The sequence below is a fragment of the Stegastes partitus genome, unplaced genomic scaffold (genome assembly GCF_000690725.1).
Source record: "Stegastes partitus isolate 25-593 unplaced genomic scaffold, Stegastes_partitus-1.0.2 Scaffold429, whole genome shotgun sequence".
In the NCBI taxonomy this organism is placed as follows: Eukaryota; Metazoa; Chordata; class Actinopteri; family Pomacentridae; genus Stegastes; species Stegastes partitus.
In genome coordinates this window covers 119,779-140,162 of record NW_007578160.1, presented here as the reverse complement: position 1 = coordinate 140,162, position 20,384 = coordinate 119,779, and the positions used below count along the sequence as shown (strand labels likewise).

General features: G+C 39.0%; 1 protein-coding gene across 3 annotated transcripts in view; it reads right to left on the bottom strand.

Annotated features, from left to right (window-relative positions):
• The window catches only part of clasp1a (cytoplasmic linker associated protein 1a), a 91,973-nt gene that overhangs the window by 63,753 nt on the left and 7,836 nt on the right, over positions 1-20,384 (bottom strand). For all 3 annotated transcript variants that reach the window (XM_008286057.1, XM_008286059.1, XM_008286060.1), the window contains exons 3-4: positions 2,418-2,496; positions 858-961 (exon numbers count right to left, since the gene is read on the bottom strand). In XM_008286057.1, coding sequence (XP_008284279.1) covers positions 858-961; positions 2,418-2,496 — 183 coding nt within the window. The remainder of the gene's footprint in view (positions 1-857; positions 962-2,417; positions 2,497-20,384) is intronic.

Here is a 20,384-nt window from a genome sequence, read left to right as displayed (position 1 = left end):
CAACACACAGTAAACAATTAGCCACACAGGTGTTGAATTTTTGGGGTGATATTTTAAAAGGGTAACAATATATCATCTAACAGTTTTCTTGGACTTTTTTTCATTAAACACATAATCTTGATACAGATCCCTAAAATGTGCATTTATTTCAGGATGTGGTAAAAAAAAAATACGTGCACAGTTTTACATTTTACAGCATAAAACTAAACTTCTAAGTGCTCTCTGGAGGACAAACTATGTAATGATTACATTTTTAAAATATATAACCTGGATTCTACAATGGCATTCCTGTACTGCAGTTTCCTGTTACTTATTGGCTAACGGTAGTATCAATATACTGTATGTGTAATAAGCAAATATTTACTAATATTTACTACATATATCCAGCTAGCCACTAGCGATTGTATACAAACTTGATGACATCCCATACAGTCTATATAGCTTTGATCCTGCCTTGCACTTTATAAAAAGGCACTGGAAGAGGAGCTGGTTCCTGAAAAACTTAAATAATAATAACTGAAACATTGAATTTGCTAGGGTTATAGTTTAACTCAACTGTTTAGTTTCTATGGATACATTACAATGGTAAATCAACTAAAAGTGGTGGATTGTAGTGGACCACACCTCAAAAGGCTTGCTGTCACTGTTGAGTTTTATTACAGAGAAAATCAACAACCGTTTTGTTTTTTTCCGGAGCACACAACAGCGACACAAAAACGACAAAAAATGTTGCCAGTAAATCTATATTAGTCATCAATAGAATGAATTGTTGTTGTGTGCTGAAATCCTTGGCTCGTGGAAAAGGCTGAGAGAGAGAGAGACCTCAGACAGGCCTATAAGTTAATGTGTGGTAGTACCTGCGGGGTGGCAGCTTGTTCCATGATCTTTAGCAGCAAAGTTTGGTCTTGGTCTCGTACTTGGTCTTTGGCATCTCCCAATCGATCAATAAGGCTTGGCAGAACTGAGAGTAAAAGCACAAATCTTTTTCAAAAAATGAACAGAAGAACACCAGAACTCAAATTTGTGAATCAGTTTTTTGGAATAAACATTATTGTGAAGTGCTGTGTCTAAGGCAGTGGGATACAAACATGCTTCTTGCTAAGAAATTAGGAATGTGACAAAATAGCATACCAAAATTCAAGCTATAAAAGACCTTGATCATTTTTGAATGTATCCTTTGGACAACCTAACTTCCAAGATCTCACAGGAAGGACAGGAGAAACAATCTGAACTGTCAGGCATCAAGCAATTATTGGCCTGGAAGATAGAAACTAATATTCAGCATTTTTCCAACTATCTGCATCAATGTTGTTTTCTAATTGATTCCACACAAAATAAATGAATTTAAAAATGGGCCACCTCTCTCTATCTGTAGTAATCACTCTGGCTGGTTGCACATCACAAGCAACAGCCTTTCAACACTATGGCTGATCAATTTGGGGGAAATGACTACTTGTGAATATTCCTTTTTTGAGATACATTTTGATAAAGTCAAGCTTCTGTTCAATATTAATGATGTAACAAGTGTAACAAGCATTACCACAAGAGATACCATCAAAAGCATGACTGTCACACAAGGAGGACGTCATCATGAATTTCTGAAAGCATTGCCTCGACAGTTTAAACTTTGGGTCAGTCTTGCTACATAGCATGTATTCCAAATGTGCTATGCTGTGACAAATGCATTTTTTTTCTAATTGTGGTTTTGATTTGAAAGAGATGTATTGCTCAGTTCTCTTAACACTGACAAATACTTGCTGAAAATCTCTGTTTTAATTAAATGTGTAAAAGACAAATGTTCATTTAAAGGCATTTTAACAAAGTTTAGTGCTGGAGTTTGTCTTGCTCTAAATTTTGGCACCAAGAGTTTTATTTTTACTACAAATCCATGTTGATTCTTAGTATCATTAATGGCCACTACAAAATTAGCATCAGCCCTGAAAAAAAGCATGTCGGTCAACCCCTAAATTGCTTTTCTTATTAAAGTAAGTACAGAAGAGGAGGAAAGCAGGCAGCACCCAGCAATCATGAAGAAGAGGGTGATAGTGAGGTAAGAATGGTTGTCAAAAAAGCAACTCCAGGACAAACAGTATAAATTATTCAGATATTCAAATGTAGAGGAAGAAGGCAGCCAACCATCAGGGAGGTCAAGTGAATGATACTAAATCCTAAAACAAACAGATATCCTAAAATGTGTTCAAACTGTTTTGTACAAAAGTACGTTACAGAAATAGCAGAAGAAAGTAGTATAAAAAAAGCTATTAAGACTAAAGATGCTGTTGTGTCAATGGCATAGCTGAATCACTGAAATTAAGAAGACAGAAAGCAAAGCAAACTGCGAATCAGAAACCTGAACCAAAAAGCATTGGCTCCATTGGAGACTTTACCTCTGAAAAATTAGAAAAACTAAATCTTACCTGTTCCCACTTGGGCCCTAAATCGCTCCTGTAACCTTGTCACTAAGGCAGATAAGAGGTCCAAGCCGAGCAGAGCCACCTAGTGAACACACAATGAAACATATTAATACATCAAAATGCAATTTCTTTTTAAAAAATGTCAACAAAACAAACCACATCAGATTTTGTTTAAATTTCTTGGATATACATTATAGTCATGAATTCATGAAAAATCACTGCCATAGGCCTGGACAAGTCCAGGTTGAGGATGGGATTCAAAAAGCTCTGTTGTGTTATGGGTAAACATTTCTATATGTGAAGCTTCTGTTTGTGTTTAGCACTGTCCCCCTACAACTTTCAAAGCCAAGAACTATAACATATGTAGGGCTCCATAGTAAGTAACATACAGATTCACTGCCACACCACGAACGTACATGCTGTGGTTAATCATTGATAGACATATGCAGGCCCTTTCTCCTGCAGCTTTCCTTGTCATGGGGTTAAGCATTTCCTGGATTTTTGTGTATGGTGCACTTTCAGAAATCCCTTCATATGTTACCAACAATAAAGATATATTCAATGAATTTGAAAAGAAAGTTCTGCTGCCATCTGGTGGCTGCCACATATTTAGACCTCACTGAGCCACAGTACTTGCAGTGTCCTAAACAAGTACATAGATTTTCTTCCTTGGGAAGCACAAAAGGTTCCTTTCCAGCATGCCAGGACAGCCAAGTATATATATTTTTTATGCAACTTTATCCCACTCTGTGCTGGAACATACTGCTCAGGATTCAATTGCTATGTATTCAGTGTTCTATCACATATTTTGTTTTCTCCTACGAAAGAACAGGTAGTGTGTGCCAGCAGACAGAAGGCTTGGTATCCAATGTCTTAATCCTCAGATCACTTCTTTTGTTCTCCAACTGGAGAGAATTACAGGAATTACTAATGGCATAGCCCTAACTAAGAAAAAATGAGAGCTCTGAGAGATCACCAGAGTTTAACAATGGTGGAAACCTCACAGAAACTGTAATTCTCAGTTTGAAATGGTAAACTCAAATCTAGATTAAGCTCCCTTTTAAGTACGGTCCCTGCAGGAGGTCTTTCTAACATTTCCAAGTGTCACAACTGAAGGTAAACACCTCTTTGTCCTGTTTTTGAACTGTGGAGCAGTGAGTCACAAAAGGACCATGGCAACAACTGTACCCTGCGTTTGAGTGTGAGTTAAATTGAAGAGAGACACTAAATAACGCAGTCAAGTCCGATGCAGATGAGGACAGGCAGGCTCCTTCTCTCTGCAGACAGATGGCTAACTCTCTTTTGCTGACATCCACATCCGGAACCCCCCAAAACAGACACACACACACACACATACACACACACACACACACACACACACACACACTCAACCCCCCTCAACGCTTTGGACCCAAATCTCACAGACATTATCCCTTCTAAATTCCCAAATCCTCCTACCCGACATGCTTGGGTCTGATTTCTGCAACTCTTCTTATTTCCAGTATTTTTGTTCACTATAGCAAAGATGACGACTCTGTGTCCGCAGATGCTAAATATCAAGTAAAACAATCACACTGGAAGAAAAAAATCCATATCCGAGTGTCCCTACACTTACCACATAGTATATGAATAAGACAATGAACACAAAATTGTCAGGATGAATATAAAGACACATACATATCTTCAGATTTAAACCAGGATTTTTTCACTACTGACAGTCACGTTTTGTGTGCCTTTTGTTTTCTAATTCAGAAAACTAAAAACCTATAGCCTAAGGCTTTCCATAACCTGACTATTTATTTCTATGTCATTAATGTCCACAAACCCAGACATTTTGGAAAACATCAAAGGCAACAGGAGGGCAGACTACATGATCATCTTTTGACTTTTGATATGGTTTCAGAAGACAAAAAAATTACAAACTAGGTGCAGATAATTGGATTTTCTTTTATGCTGATTGCCCACTGTTTAGTTTAATATACTCCTTCACTGAGTCAATTTATATTTAGTGCTAAAGTGATAAAAAAGTAACGTGGCAAAATATGTACAGTTTAGCAATGAAGTGTAATAGTGAGGCATGTTTTTGGATGCACTGGTGAGACATGAAATATGATCCAGGAAGTACAGTTGGAATAACAGATAAATGCACTTATCACAGGCTTAAACAAAATGGTTTCGGCACCTGTCATGGTTCTGACAGTGGTTTGCAATTTTCAGTCAGGATTTTAAAACTTTCTTCAAATTTATCTTCAAACTCACAATGAAAACATCTCTCACACCTTCTGATGAAAACGTGCAAATACTGGGGAATATGCAGTCTGTTTTATACAGTATCATTCTAAAAGACTTTAAACGAAGGATGACCTGACTAACTGACAAACTAAATACATACAGACATATTGACATAGTAAACATCTTGTGAGGTGCAGACTTGTTTTGGTGACACATAGTACATGTGATAGTTTAAATGCTTGTAAAGAGTGAAGTTCTTTGCAAGGCAGAAAAACACTACATCCCACACTTGTATCCACCACAGTCTAAAAGGTACATGCAAAAATCTCAGGTTTGAAACTTTATCATGTGTTCAGACAGATTCTAAAAGAGGCAAGTTGTCTCTTGCCTTTGAATCAGTGCGAAGCTGTTGGGTATGCTTGAACTGAGCATGTAACGTCCATATCCAGCTCCAAGCGGGCAACTGAGCATTTTGTGTGAGTGTAACTGTATTGTGTAAGAATCTGCACAGCCACTTTTCCTGAACATCCAACTTTTCTCAACTCCCTTTTGTCATGCTGCTTGTTCACACCAGTAACATGTTTTCTTGTGCAACGGGTTTCCAAAAAAATCCTTATGTCTGAATGCATTGTCATCATTAAAATAGCTTAATAATCATATTTAACAAATGTGCATAAATGCAGCTAAGTGGATTGTAGTCAGTATGCCTGCCAAAGTGATTGACAATCAGTCAGATTCTATAACCTTTAAAGGTTTTGCTTTTTTCCCACTATAAACATACATATATACACAAGTCTTTTTCCCAGTGTTGCATTCATCAACTGCAGGAATCGCATGACAGAAAAAAAATCTACAGAAGTTCCAGAGAATGCCTATTTCAGAGAAGTATTCTTGGATCTCAGGGATCCATCTCTGATCAACCCACTAACATCAAACCTTACTCACTAAAAACACTGTTCATCCTGAGATTTACTAGAAAAACCCAGCAGACCACAGCGTCCTCCTTCTGTCTCTGATGTGGAAGAGCCTTTAAATTAAATCAAGGATTTCTCTTTCGTCTCTTCCCACACTACCAAGCCTGCTATCTCATTTCCAGTAGAAACACCACACACATTTACAGAGGTGCACATACACACAAATAAATGCAAACACACACTAAGTACAAAAAGAGCAACAGGCACATGTACAGAAACATGTCGCCATCTTTTCAGTGACTTTCTTTAAGTCAAGACAACAGCGTGTGTGGATCCCCACACAAGCTCACACTGGTGCTTCATTTAAAACTTAAGTTTTCAAAACATCTAACAAAACTCTTGAAAAGGACAAAGTAAAATACACACTGTGGAAGACAACTCTTTAAAATGAGTCCATGACACTTATGCACAGAAAGCTGTGGTTTACTGTAGAGTGCTCTGTGATTATGCACAGCATACCTCCTACTACAAAACTGGATTCTGATGTCTCACACGTTTCTATAAACCAAAGATTTTGTCTCTCTTAGGACGATTTTTCTAATTCAATTGACCCACAAGCCTGCTATTTGTTGGCTGCTACCAGGGCTGCCATGACCGCTGTTCAATCAATGAGTCTATTGACTATTTTTCCGATTAAGCTAAGCGATTTGTTTTCATCCTTAAAAACAAAATTAATCCATGAAGTATCCCGCAAGTCCTGAAGTATTTTTATTGCTTTTCCAGTAGATTTTCACCTAACACTTCCATAGCAGCAGGTCAGCACTGTAAAAACTCTACAGCAACACTGTCATGATAATAATCCACAGCAGCACAATGGGAGCTACCCAGTTCAACCACAGCCTCATTCAGGCAGGGCTGGACACATCCAAACAATTTCTAACATGCACTGAATCCAGTAACAGTAATGGAATGAATGCAATTGTGTTGTTATGTCAGCATTTAGAGACAGCAGCAACAGCCTTATCATTTTCCTGAGGTGAGATTAGCCAGCAGTGACCGCACTGTGACTCAGCTTCATTCAGCAGAGCTCAGGACCTCAGGCAGGGTGGCAACTGGAGAATGGAATGTACAGTAAACACTCATTGGAGAAAAAACCCAACAGCACTAATTCAGAGCGCACATAAACACACACAAAGATACAAACATGAATTTAGCATACAACAACATCTAGAGACACATAAATATACACATAAACAGACTATTATACAGTTCACTTCCTCCAGAGACGATGCTTCATGCTTGACTTGCTGCAGTGAAAACACTAAAATGGGAGCAACTTCCTCCAGACATAGTGCCACTGACAGTGATACACGTCAGTCTTACTCTCTCTCGCTTGTTCAAGTTCAAACACATGTAAAATGTTTGATGCTGTAATTGCATGAGTGTAAATTACAGAGAAAATACAACAAAAAGTGTCTAAGTACAGTGTTTGTTTGCACATGAGCGGATTCAGTGCTTTTTGCTACAGGTACCTAAGCAAATAGAAACCTACTTGAAGGATGAACAACTTTCCTCCAAAAGATATTCCTTTATTTTGTGTTTTGTTTTGTCCACAATCACAAATTTGCCTAACTTGGCTTTGTTTCATAGCTCATACAGCATACAACACCCTCTATCCTTTAACCGTCAACCTTAAACTTGTATTAAAGCAGCGACTGTACAATTGTAGCTTAGCATCCATAACTAGGAATAGCAGGTCTGCTAAGCTTACCGTTCATGTCAAACACAGAAAAACACACAGGGCTCCTGTGGATGTATCTGAAAGACTGGCTGTGACCTTTTCTACTAGATAGAACAGCTAGTTAGAGATTGGGCTATAGGACCATGTACCTGAATATTCTTGAGGTATATGGAATAAACTATTTGTTGCCTTTCTGTCCAGTTGGCACAGGGAGTGGATATAACACCGGATTTCTGCAGAATTTAGAACTTCCCACTGTGTTTGGAAACCATGGATGGAAAGCATGTACAGTTCAAAGTACTTCCAAAGTCCAGCAGAGAATACTTTAATCACAACACTTATACTGATAAACTATAAAGGTGGGGATGACCAAGATACTCTGTACAGCAGCTCCTCATAACAAGCATTTGTTTTAAGCAGTGTTCATTTTCCTGACATATGCGCACCTGGCGCACTCATATAAATAATAACAACAACAACAACAACAACAACAACAACAATAATACCAATAATAATAAAATCCATGTTGTCACATATTTCGGGCTACATGTAGAGGTCAGCAGGAGTCCTTGCCAACTCTCACAAAATTCATAGCACGCACTCCCTTGCAGACTTACCGATGTTTAAAGTATGAATTGGCCTTAAGGTGCCCAAAAAAAGTCTCCATAAAAACAGTGCATTACATGTACTACACACATACAAACCCCAAACTCAAATTCATGAACAAATAAAGTCACAACAGAGTTTCTTTTGATGCACGAACACAACACCGTTACGGGGAATGTCACTCTTACAGCATAACAATTCAACACATCATCACAGCCTTAGCATCAGCTGTGCCTTATAGCAGTAGGAAACAAATACTTTAGCTGCAGCACAGAGCCGTTTCTCAGCAATCTGCAAAAAGCAAAGAATGGAGCTGGGGGCAAGACGGAATAAGTCAGTCCACATATTTTTGCCAGAACAGCTGGCATATGGAAAGGGGACTGATCTCCTGGCATAAAATGTTACTCCTCATAGAACCTTTTTTTTTTTTTTTTTTTGCTAAGTCAGAGTGCTGCTTAAAGGGACACTCAATTAATGACCAATGACAGTCTCAAAGATTTTCAAATAAAAAAAGACCAGCTTCCTGCCCAAAGGGGCTAAAGACAACTTGACAGACCTGCTACAACTGCCAAAGATGCTCACAGTCTTGGCAGACAGTTAGTGACACACTGGCACCCTCGTTGTCCCATCACTTTAACGGGCAAACCAGAGTATTTGGACATAAACAGACATTAAGGAACCAGAAATTTAGATGATTTAAAAAAAATCATTTTGTGTTTGTTCATTAGCATTAACTTTACTAATAGTAGACAGAGAGAGTACCATATAAAAATAGTTCTCTATACAGCACACCTGCTCCACGGGAAATTTATTACAACAACTTGGTTTTCATATTTCTTGTGAGGCTCCTGACAGAAAGTTTGCCATCGTTTCTTCATATCTCACAAGCGGTGGTCAAAATTCACAAGAAAATATGGCTGGTGTTAGATCTCAGCTATCACCTTTTTCCCAATTTAATGGTGAAATTTGTTAACACAGCATGTTCTCAATCTATTTTATTTCACAATCTAGAACCCTCATCAGATCCTGTGTTACTATAAACACAGCTGAACCCCTTTATGATTTTACTGTGCTGGACAGAGCTTCTAGTTATAGTAGCTGTGGCTTGCATCCAGTAAGCAAATGCTTGAAATTAATTAAGCAGTGTAAACAAGACAAAACAGCCACTCTTGACTCCAACAAACAAAGCTTTTCTTCCTGAATCTTGGGTGAACTGACGATGTTTATTTTGAAACCGTTTCACTGCAGCCAATTCAACAGTGTCCTAGAGGTAAAGATGTGGCCAATCAGACGATAACCACGGGACGGCAGTGACGTGAGCTGAGGTACTCATGAGTCCTGTTTGCCACGGGCAGATGTCTAAAAACAGTAGCAGCAAACCAGGCAACAGTTGTCCTCACTCAGAAAAAAGCACTGATAACGGACAACACACTATAATAGCTGTTGCAGGTGAAACAACCACGCTGTAATTCAGCTTGACAAGTCAGGAATGAAATGTTGGCTGATTAAAAAAAAAAAAAAAAAAAGTCATACAAATACTGTAAACTTTGGTGTGCTTTAAGGACACACACAATAACGACACTGCTTTGATTGAAAGGAGCCTGGGCCATTAAGGGCACTTCCCTGTCTCACACATAAACATAATAATTGTATGTCAATTTTAAGTAAATTTCAAAATAAACACTTGGTTCATCTAACTGAATTTCAGTTACAGTTTCTAGCATTTCTCTTGGACTGAATTATAAGATCTAGGCTGCTAACACAAAGTTAGTGTCTGAGGGTTTCATACATACACTGCCATGGCACCTGTCACACAAAATAGAGGTGGAAATCACTCTGTAAGCAGAGTACAGCCTTAATCACAGGAGCAGCAAACTCGTGTGGCTACCAAAACCAACTGGACATGGAGGCAGAGAAACAACAGACTTTAGCAGAGTAACACCACTCTGCTTCGCGGTGTGGTGTTTTAGACTCCGCTGCGTGCATTCAAACCGTTTAATGCACAGCTCCTCATTGTTTAATCCTTATTTATACTTTACTTTTTTTATACTCATCATGTCTTTTTTAAGCACTGTTTTTGGGTATGCATGTGCTATTTCGACATAATTTATTTCATTTTATTATTCACTGGGCATACGCTATTCAGTGTTTTGGAGACTATTTTAGGAGTTTTACCCATTTATCGCACGCCATGTTATCATAGTAATACAGAACGATGCTATTTCACATCGCAGATTTTCCTAATATCACGCAGGCCCAAGTTTAACACTGGAAAGTATCCATTCAATATTATGATAATAAGTTTTACAGTATTGCCCAGCACTAAATATATGTCTATATGCAGTCTCAACAATATCCAGTCAGTAAAGGTGCAGATGAATCTTGCTGTGCTGAATCCTTTAATTAAACCAAGGACCACATTATAGTTCACTTCCCACACCGTTTGTTATGGACTGAAAAGTGCCAGATGAAGTTTTAAAATGCTGCAGCATCTCCACAGATGTTCATCAATGTAAGTTACCCTGCATTACACAGCTTACAAGACATTTAAATGTTCAAAGTTTGCATGAACCAAAACAGTCTTTATAGTGCTGTGACAGTAATGTGGCAGCTTGGAGAAGTTATGTGGATGGTTTCCAGTGAATAACCTGAGGCAATGTTTGGAGGAAATACTTACTCTACTAAGCTTTAAGGAGCATATTCTGAGTTGACAGTTTGCATTACATATCTACCATTGTTCTCTGTTGGCAAAGAAATTAAATGTGGTCAGGTCACCTTCGGTGAACCAAATCAATGTTCACAGACTTGCTTCAGTATTATTTAATTTTATCATTTGATATAAACACATTTTTCAAGTAGTGCATGCCATCAGATGGTTGCTGGCTACAGGAACAATGTGGGTTGGAGACATGAATGGCTATCTGTGCTGGGAAGCAGCGGTCAGTGTAATTACCTTCGTGTACCTGCTTGTCTGTTCCAAGCATGTACGTGTGGTCGCATTTTTATAGCTGAAGCAGAATTTTTTCGAAAATAACATAATAAGGAAAACAAGTACAAGCTGAATGCCAATAAATAGGTTACAAAAGTTCAGGTTTTTAAACTAGACAATTTTAACACCAATAATTAGTCAGAAAATGCTGCACAATCAAACCAGGGTTCACCAGTGCTAGCATTACTGCACCTTGTTTCCAAACTGGGAAAAAAGAAACAATGTCTCTTCACATTTCTCTAGATAGCCCCATACATCCATCTCTAGCACTCTTCTTGGTGCCTGAAGTCACTGGTGCATGAAGTAGGAGCGTGTACATTAGCAACACAAGTGCTTGTGTTCCCTCAATTGCTCTCTTACTAGCCACTCATCAGAAAATTCTTGCATCAAAGCAGTATAGATTGCTAAATACCAGCACAGGTTTGTGCATGACTCATACCCGCCTGTTGCTTAACTTTGATGGAAAAACTTGGGATTGAAATTAGATGACCTTCATTTAGTTGACGTACATATAGTTTTTTCAACTGTGCAATCCTTTACAGGAGAAGTCTAATACATTTTACAGCATCATACCACAAAACGAAGGATGGCTAGACATAGAGTATAGTATTCAAACAATTATTTCTGCTTGTAGAATAGACTGCATACAGCACGTTTAGAGAGGATATTTCAATTTTGACTAAAGCATTTCTTTGGATATCAAGCTGTTATTTGTCTGTATTCAGTCTTTCATCTGCCTCACAACACATTTCACTGTAATATGAATTCAGCAAGGACATTCATGTGTTGTACAACACAGCCTTTTGTTCATAACACATCAAACATAACAATGCTCACTTTGAACCATGACAAGGCATATTAGCAGAACGATCCACTCCGTGGCTTCTTCCTGAGCTTTGCTGACTCAGCAGAACAACTGACCAAACTGATAACATGATACAGATGTGAGAGTTCCACTGGGCTGGCATGGAGGAGAGCAGTTTAAAGGAGAAGTGACCTCATGAAAATGCACTTTAGAACTTTTAAGAGTATAATGGAAGGATTATATCATGTGTTATTGGGTTGTTGCATCACCACACATTTCTTTTAGGGTGATGTAAACTTATGTAGCCTCCAAGATGAGCTGAAAAGCAACCCTGGAGACCGTCAGTGTCACTCAAGCACATTTTATTGATTAAAGCACAAATATGTGACTTTTCCATTTCCAGCTACCACCATAGAGTTGACTATTTTCATATAAATTCTGTATACGTATATCGGGATCTTCCCATCTACCACTCAGGACTAACATTAAGGCCATGTTCAGACAGTACAATATTAAAATATTCCCCTGAGTTCTGTTCAATGGGACAAACATTTAATTATTAATGAAATGCCTTTTCTTCTAATATCCAAAATTCAATATTGTTTGTGGTCTACGTGCATGCAGCACATCACAGTCACAGAGTGGTAACTGTCATGAGACAGGACACCACGTGACACTGTGCTATCAAGTGGGAACTGTCGTCTTTGTGACCACAGGTAGGTGCACATTTTCTATGCCAAAATGGCAAACTGAAATAGAGGAGGAAAAAAAAACACATTCTGTGACAAACTGGAAACCTCGTGTCGATAACCATCACTGGTGGGCCTGCAGTTCCTAGACCTCTTGGGCAAGAGGACTACCTCTTATTGCCCAAAACAAAATTCATGCTGAAGAGTCACTGTTTTGACACAGTTAGGAATTTCATGCCCATTAAAGATGGTGCTTGACATGATTATGTAATGAGTACCTCCAGGAATCATTACAAGCATTGCAGAAGCGCAGGGAGCAGTGTAGGGAAAGGAAACTACTTCAACAGGGATGGATGCCAAATTCAAATCAGGTACAGTTTGGGATTTTTATAGGCACAGTCTCTGTACTTTTGATCACTCCAAGTATGGTCAACAAGTCACAAATTCTAGTACTTCATTTTTTTTTAATTTTGAGACACAACCTACACACATTCACAAGTTCAGTATACATATTTTACAGAATAAAATCTACGCAAACACACAAATTTCAACTAACTCCACTTTTATTTACAAAAACATGGTGTTACTTATAATGTTTTATTTTTCTAAAAATGCCATTTATTTGTCTAGTTTTTTTTTTCTTTTCAGTGTGTAAGACATAACGTCCAGAAAAAAGTCTGGCTTACTTTTGACCATGATGTCATCTGGTAACACTCTACTGACCAATTAAATATACTGATAATAAGATTGCTGCTATGATCACTTACATCGTTTCTCATGATATTATAAACTACACTGGACTTATGGATATGCTACTCTAACCAGCTTTCCTATACCATATTTCATTGTCTCTCTGGTAACTGAAGCAACAGGCCACCACAAACACCGACATGTGCAGACTAATTTTCAGTCTGCACACCAGCTGAGTCAGCCCATCCTCTAATGGGAACACAGACTACACACTCTGCAGCCACTGTGTTGCTCCACTGCGGGAGGAAATGTGGAGTGCAAAACAAGAGTTTCAGCAACACTGAAATTCACTGGGCTGTGTTTATAAAGTGTATAAATCCATGCAAGGCATTGCTACTCATAGAGCCTCATAACACTTTTCAGATTGTATTGCAAGCATGTAAGCAGGACCAGTGTTTAGCATCACAGCTGCTTACTGTGTCAGTTTGCCTGCATCGAATAGGACGCATTTTTATTAAAATCAGTTCTGCTTTCCTATTCAGTAAAAAGGTCAGCTCCTGTATGTTGATCAACTTCCAAGCACTACAGTCCTGTCTAGCTGGTATTAGGCGGTTATACAAGCAAACACGTTATTGTATGAAAGAGTTGTCTGTCAACTTTATTCTTCGGGCAGGGGATGTGCCAGTGTCCTATTGGTGTAATCCAGTTGCTTAGGGAGAAGCTGCAGTGGTATCTGCCATAAAGGATAGTGCCACGTGCCTCGATGCAACACAAGGGACTTACTATGTTACACTGCATGTCACTTACAGAAAGGAAGCTGCAATGAAAACAGCAAAGTCTGCACTGACTGACAGGTTTCTGAAACATGCAGGCAAGCATGGTATGAGAGGGAGGCCTTCTGGAGAAACAGGGATAAAGACTTGGGACATTACTAAGGCTGGGGGGGATGCTTTTCATATGTAATACAAGGTGTCAGAAAAGTTTCAGGACTGGTGTCACAAAAGATATATTTCAAATCCAAACTAAAAACTACAAGTTTTCCCTGTTGACGTAAATCCCCCTGGAGCCTAACGCACTTCCCCAGCCTTCTCTGCCATGCTGCCATGCACTCCTGGAAGGATTCTTCTGGGATCCTCCACATCTCCGTCGTCACAGCCATCTTGATGTCGTCCACGTCTTCAAAACGAGTCCCCTTGATGACCCCTTGAGCTTTGGGAAGAGGAAACAATCCCACAGAGCCAGGTGGAGTGAGTATGGAGGTTGCTCCAGCACGGCGATGTTCTTCTCAGCCAGGAACTGTCGGATGCTTAGGGCATTGTGAGCAGGCGCGTTGTCATGGTGAAGCAGCCATGACTTGTCCTGCCACAACTCTGCCTTTTCTCGTACACTGAATGAAGCAAATGCCACAGGATCTCTTTGTAGACATGCTGGTTGATCGTCTGAAGGGGAAAACTCCTAGTTTGTAGTTTGGGTTTCAAAAATATACATTTTTGTGACACCAGTCCTGGAACTTTTCTGACACACCTCGTATGTTACATCATTAAGTACTGCCTTTAAATCTTTGTGTCTCGTCACATAGTTGAATTTAGTGCAGGCTGCACTCCAGGTCCACAAAAGTCCTCTTAAAAGTACTACACTTTTGAGGACAAAGAACTCTCTTATGCTTGTTTTTTAGGACAAGCATGTAAGAGTTCAGAGGAGACAGTTCAAGAGATAACCAGAGAACAAGAGAGCTAGCCTGTGTATAGTGTTGTTACAATACCAAAATTCTGACCTCAATACGATGCCTGCCTAAAAAAATCAATACTCAATAGTGAAACGATACCACAGCAAAAACCTAAAACATCAGCAGTTGTTCATTTCAATAGCACTGCTTCCCTCCCTGCATGTTAATGTTCCACCACAATGGTGCAACTCATTATTTTGAGGGAACACTGAAGCAGCACCCATTGCTTAGCTCCACCTACAACAACTGTGATTTGTTTAGAGAAAATTCAAAGAAGCATCTGCGCCTATAGTAGAACGATAGTGTGGTGTAGCCAGACCATTATGTTCTACAGAATGGGCTGGCTCAGACTGGGTGTATTCTAGCATGGGGACACAATGACCTTCAAACAGGCAATGGTGCACACTTTAATGTATATAGAGTTTGGTTATGACATGCACACAAGCAGAGCCATTTGCTGACAATAGCATAAACACAAACTCATACACTGACACTCAGCTGATCAATGCCTGCAGGTTATTTTGTCAGGCACATACAGACACACAAAAAAAGACACAAAGAAGTGTAAAAGACCTCTATTCTCACAGCTATAATGTGCCGTGACTTCCTCCTGAAGGGAGAGACAGTTAGTACAACTAAGATAACATGACACGTGTCTGAGTGAGCTGCAAGGTATGCATGGCTTCAGGTGTGATTATACCCTCAGTAGCCATGTCAAACCGCCAAGCAAATTTAAATTGCACTTTTGTAATGATGCAAAAAAAAATATAAAAATAAAAATCTTTTTTTGAGTTTTAATTATTCTTTCATGTCAGTTGTTGTCACTGACCATGTTTCATGATGCTGTCTGGAAGAGAACAGAACAAAAGAAGCAGAAGCAACTGATCAGATGTGTGAATAAGTGTTTCACTACATTCAAACATATTCAAAAAAGATTTTCATCACTCACTACACACAGTGGATGCATAGTGCATACCCACTATGCACATTGACTTTTTCGAAAAGTCTAAAACCATGTCAAGTTAGTGTGACTAGCTGTGTTTTGCATTTCTGCATTCCACTCTTCAGATTTTGGTCCCTTTGTTTTTGGGTCTGATTTTTTCTTCTTGCAAATGGGCATTCTGAGCAAACAGCAAACCCTGACTTATAAGCGCGGCATATGGGCTGCACTTATTTAACACTTTTCTACTCAGAGCACTTTACAATGTTTTCTCATTATTTCGCATATGTACACAACACTGTTCTTGGACAGTTTTAGTTTGGCATAATGTTGAATATTTGTGTCACACATGAATTGTCAGTTGAGACTGCAGGTCTCCCTCACTTATATTTTGTGGGATTGAAAACATTGTAACTTCTGCCTATCACACATCTGCATCCACCTCCTGGTACACATTGCCTTGCTGTTTTGGCTCAGAAACACGAACATAGACAAACTAATAGCTGTGCTATTTTTGTACTTTCACTTATTCATTCTCATTTTTCCTTGTGGAGACTGTTGTGTTTTAAACTATATGTATATATACATGTAGCCAGCTGGCCACTACAAACACATCCTCTGCCCTAAGCTAAGACACAAAGTGACTCTAATATACACACTCTTAGTCTTCATCTGTAATATCTGTACATGCTGCCTATGTACAAGGAAATACTCAAGCACAACCACGTAGACAAACTGTCATGTGTACATCCACCACAACAGCCACCTCAAGCTATCATACTGTCGTGCCTGTTATGGTCCTGGTGAAGTGCTGATAGGAGTTACTGGTCTCTCATTCATCTCTCAGTGTGCTGTATTGAGAGAATCAACTGGCAAAGACAGACTAACTTGGGCAAAGCTGAATCTGTAGTCTATCTCCTCTCTCCATCTGCCAGCCTATTGTGCTCAATAACTGCCAGCTAATTGTTTTCTGGATAGAATTTCAAATTCAATTTATATTTAAAGGATTTAGAAAGACTAAGAGGGAAAGCCTATTTTACTTTGACCAAAATGCTGACATGTGGAAAATTTAAAAATACATAACAATATGAAACTGCTGGAGATTAAAATCAGATGACATCTTGCTCGCATCAAATGCCATGCGAAGACCTGACAAAGTGGGGGATTGCAACACACACATAAATGCTAGCTTAAAGGAGAAAAAAGGGGAAAAAAAATCCTCCAGTTGACCAGATTAAAGTAGAGATCGGATTATGAATGGGGTCTGTGCCACAAAGGGTCCACCAATGGACTGATTTTTTTTTTACTGGCAGTGATGTGGGAGGATCACCAGGATATGAGGATTTACAGCTGCTGCTGCTGCTGCTGCTGCTGCTGCTGCTGCTGGTGGTGACAATGATGGTGGCAGTAATGGTTACACAATGCAACCTCTTAATATTCAAGGCAAACAGAGACTGAATTCCTTTAGAAAAATAACAAATGAGGTGGGTTCCACAGGGTTAAAAATAGGGTGTGACTTGAACATTACTGTAGAGAGTGAGAAGTAGAAAGGGAAAGCAGATAATAGTATATGTGTGGGAAAGAATCAATGAGTGAGGGAAGCTACAGAGGTAAATATCTGAACATATAAAAAGAACCACAAAAAGAAAGTTAGATGAAGGACTGAAACAGGATGGAAAATGAAGAGAAAAAAAAGGCCACTTGGTTTAGGTGCTTTAACTTTGTATCAATAGCAGGTCTATCACTACACTCTGTCCTGCACTCCTTTTCCTCTTCTCGCTCTGCTCCCTCCTTTCAATCCATTGCTGCGTCATTAACATCATGGCGTAGCCCTGTCTCCAAGCTGGCTGCACTGTTGTTGGACAGACACACACAAACACATACAGCTCTATACTGTGCACCTCTGCTCCTGCAACCCCTCACTGCACGCACACACCACAGACAGGGAGGTTCACCACTCATCACACACTACACACGAGCAACCACATCATTATCTTTTACGGGATATGACATTCTGCAAAATTAGACATTGCAGCAGTTTCCTACTCTCACTTTTTAATTATTAGTTGAAAGATAGGGGGGATACATTGCTTGTTGTCTGCAGGGTTTTTCCCCAGAAGCCCCTTTCTTCCAGACTAATCCAGAAACAGGCACAGCTGTAACAGGTGTACCCCTAATATTGTTTAAAAAAAATTATTTCTGCCAATACCGTCTTTGTGCAGATGTATTTTAAAATTAGACTGATTTAACAGTGTTCATTTGTAGTAAACAGATTTTACCATCATTAACATTGGTGTTTATAAATGTTGTGCTGACCTAGCTTGGATTTTGCAGCTTAACCCAATTATGGCAATGCTACTGCAACTGCAGCAAATATCACAAAAAGGATAATTCCACCCTTTAAGCCCAGACTTAAACTATGTCCTTAGTAGCGCACGAAACACAGAATTATTTTTATATTATTTCCGTCAATAATATAAAAATAATAGTGTGACAGTATTCTTAAAGTGACTTTATATTACACAAAATAAATTTTTCATTAACAGCATTAGGATTAGGGTTAGGGTTAAAGTGAAACAGCCCTTTATCAAAGCTAAATCCAGTATTGGATTTGATTAATAAACCCAAAGCATTGAGAATCTTTTGGTCGGTTTGAGTTGAAAATCTATCTACGTATCTAGGTTTGGATTCTGACAAATGTCAAAACTATTTCATGTTTAAAAACTAGTATTACATAATGCTATTCCAAAAATGATTCATTCTTTTAAGCAAAACATACACATTAGGTATTTATGTAGATACATAATACTCAGAATATTGTGCTATTGTAGAAATAAAACTGTAATTAGATACCATCCTTTTTAAGTACATCTCAAGCAATGTATAGCATTGTGACAGTATATCGCCCAGTTATGCTACAGTGGAATCACACAGCAGTAAGTCTCCCGACACACAAATCACGCATGCCACTGACTGCTTCATTCATGACACACTGCATACACAGACACAAACCACCTGACTTCATGCTTTACCCATAAGTTCTTATAATGCCAGCCCTTCCCCCACACTCTCCTTCTCAAACAGACGTCTTTTGAGTTATGTAAATCAGCCAAATGTCATAACAGAGGCAGAACACACACATTCAGCACCTTCTCGAAGGCATTCCATCGTCACTGTAACAGAACTCTGTGTGTTGCAGCTTTTCCCTCTGCGCTACACAAATCTCTGTTGTCCCAGAGTTCACAAAGTTATCATGGTTTGAGATTAACATTTAATGTGGGACCATGCCAAGGAACCAAAGTTCTCTTTCAAGCTCAAGTGCCAAGTTCAGTCAGGACTAGGACCTTGACGTTTACTTGGTGTACAAGCATACTCAGTGCACATGAGTTCACACTACAAACATATACAAATAAGGAATAAAATGTTTCTCATAAAGATTTCCACTAACTTGGCTGCACTGTTCTGCATCGAGTAAAGAGAATCAACCTCCCAACTGGGGAGGCGTGTTTCTTTTTATTGTAGTGAGTGTGAGTACTTGTTTTTGTGTGCGCGCGTGCGTGTATGCAAACACTCTCTGCAGTCCAAGGTTAATTAAGCCAAAGTATTAGCACCAGCTTTGGAAAAAGGATACAGAAACTCTTCTATGGTTTTGCCGCTGTCACTCAAGCTGAACAGATATGCATGCACTCTATTCTACTTCTACAATACCCTGATGCAGTACATGATAGAGACATGCTATTGATGAATAACCCCATGGAAACACACAGGCAGATTCAGACAGCCTTTAGAATTTCTTGTGTCTTCACAGTCAGATGTCTTCAAAGGTGAATTGAATTATCTGGATAATTTTGTTGTGTAAACCCATAGCCAACTCAAATCTGTGGTATGGACAAGTGGTCTTCAGAGTTTTTATCTGTCTGTTCAGGTGGACTGTATTCTGGGTCTGGACATCTTGCGAATTTACTTTTGCCAGTTTTGATTGTTTCTGGGTACCTTACCTTTCAACTATTTTTCAAAATTAATTCTTGCTTGTCAGTTTGTGTATGAAAAGGTACGCAAACTTCAAGATATAGACCATAAATAGACAGTTACAGATCGTTGTGTATGTGCTTTTTGGAACAGGTCACAGATTAGTTTGTTCATTTACACTATTATTTGCATGTAAGAAAAGACTTGAAAAAAAAGAGGGGCCTGCAACGTGGCGCAGTTGCTTCGCAGCAAGAAGGTCACCGGTTCCACTACTGCAAGGAGGAGTATTCAAAACAGAAACCAAAACCAAGAAAAGTACTACAGGTAAGTATAAAAGAAGTGGCCAACTTAAAATTGGACTGCTTGCACATTACTCCCACTTGTGTCAGGTAGCCCTCTCACATTTAGAAGTGTCATTCACTGAGACTAAAGCTGAAAAATGTAAAAACTTAAAATGTCACAAGAGGGAGATGGTTCTCTTATCTTAATATTGCATACGATTTGTTGTAAATATTCTGTTGAGATGTTATCGTCCCTGTAGGGCAACAGAAATGGCCTTTAGTCAATACAACTCCAAAGTGATGTTGTTCAGCTACACCCCCATACAACTATGTACCTTGCAACTAATCATTTGCCAAGTCTTTGATGATGACAGCTGGCCAGTCCTCT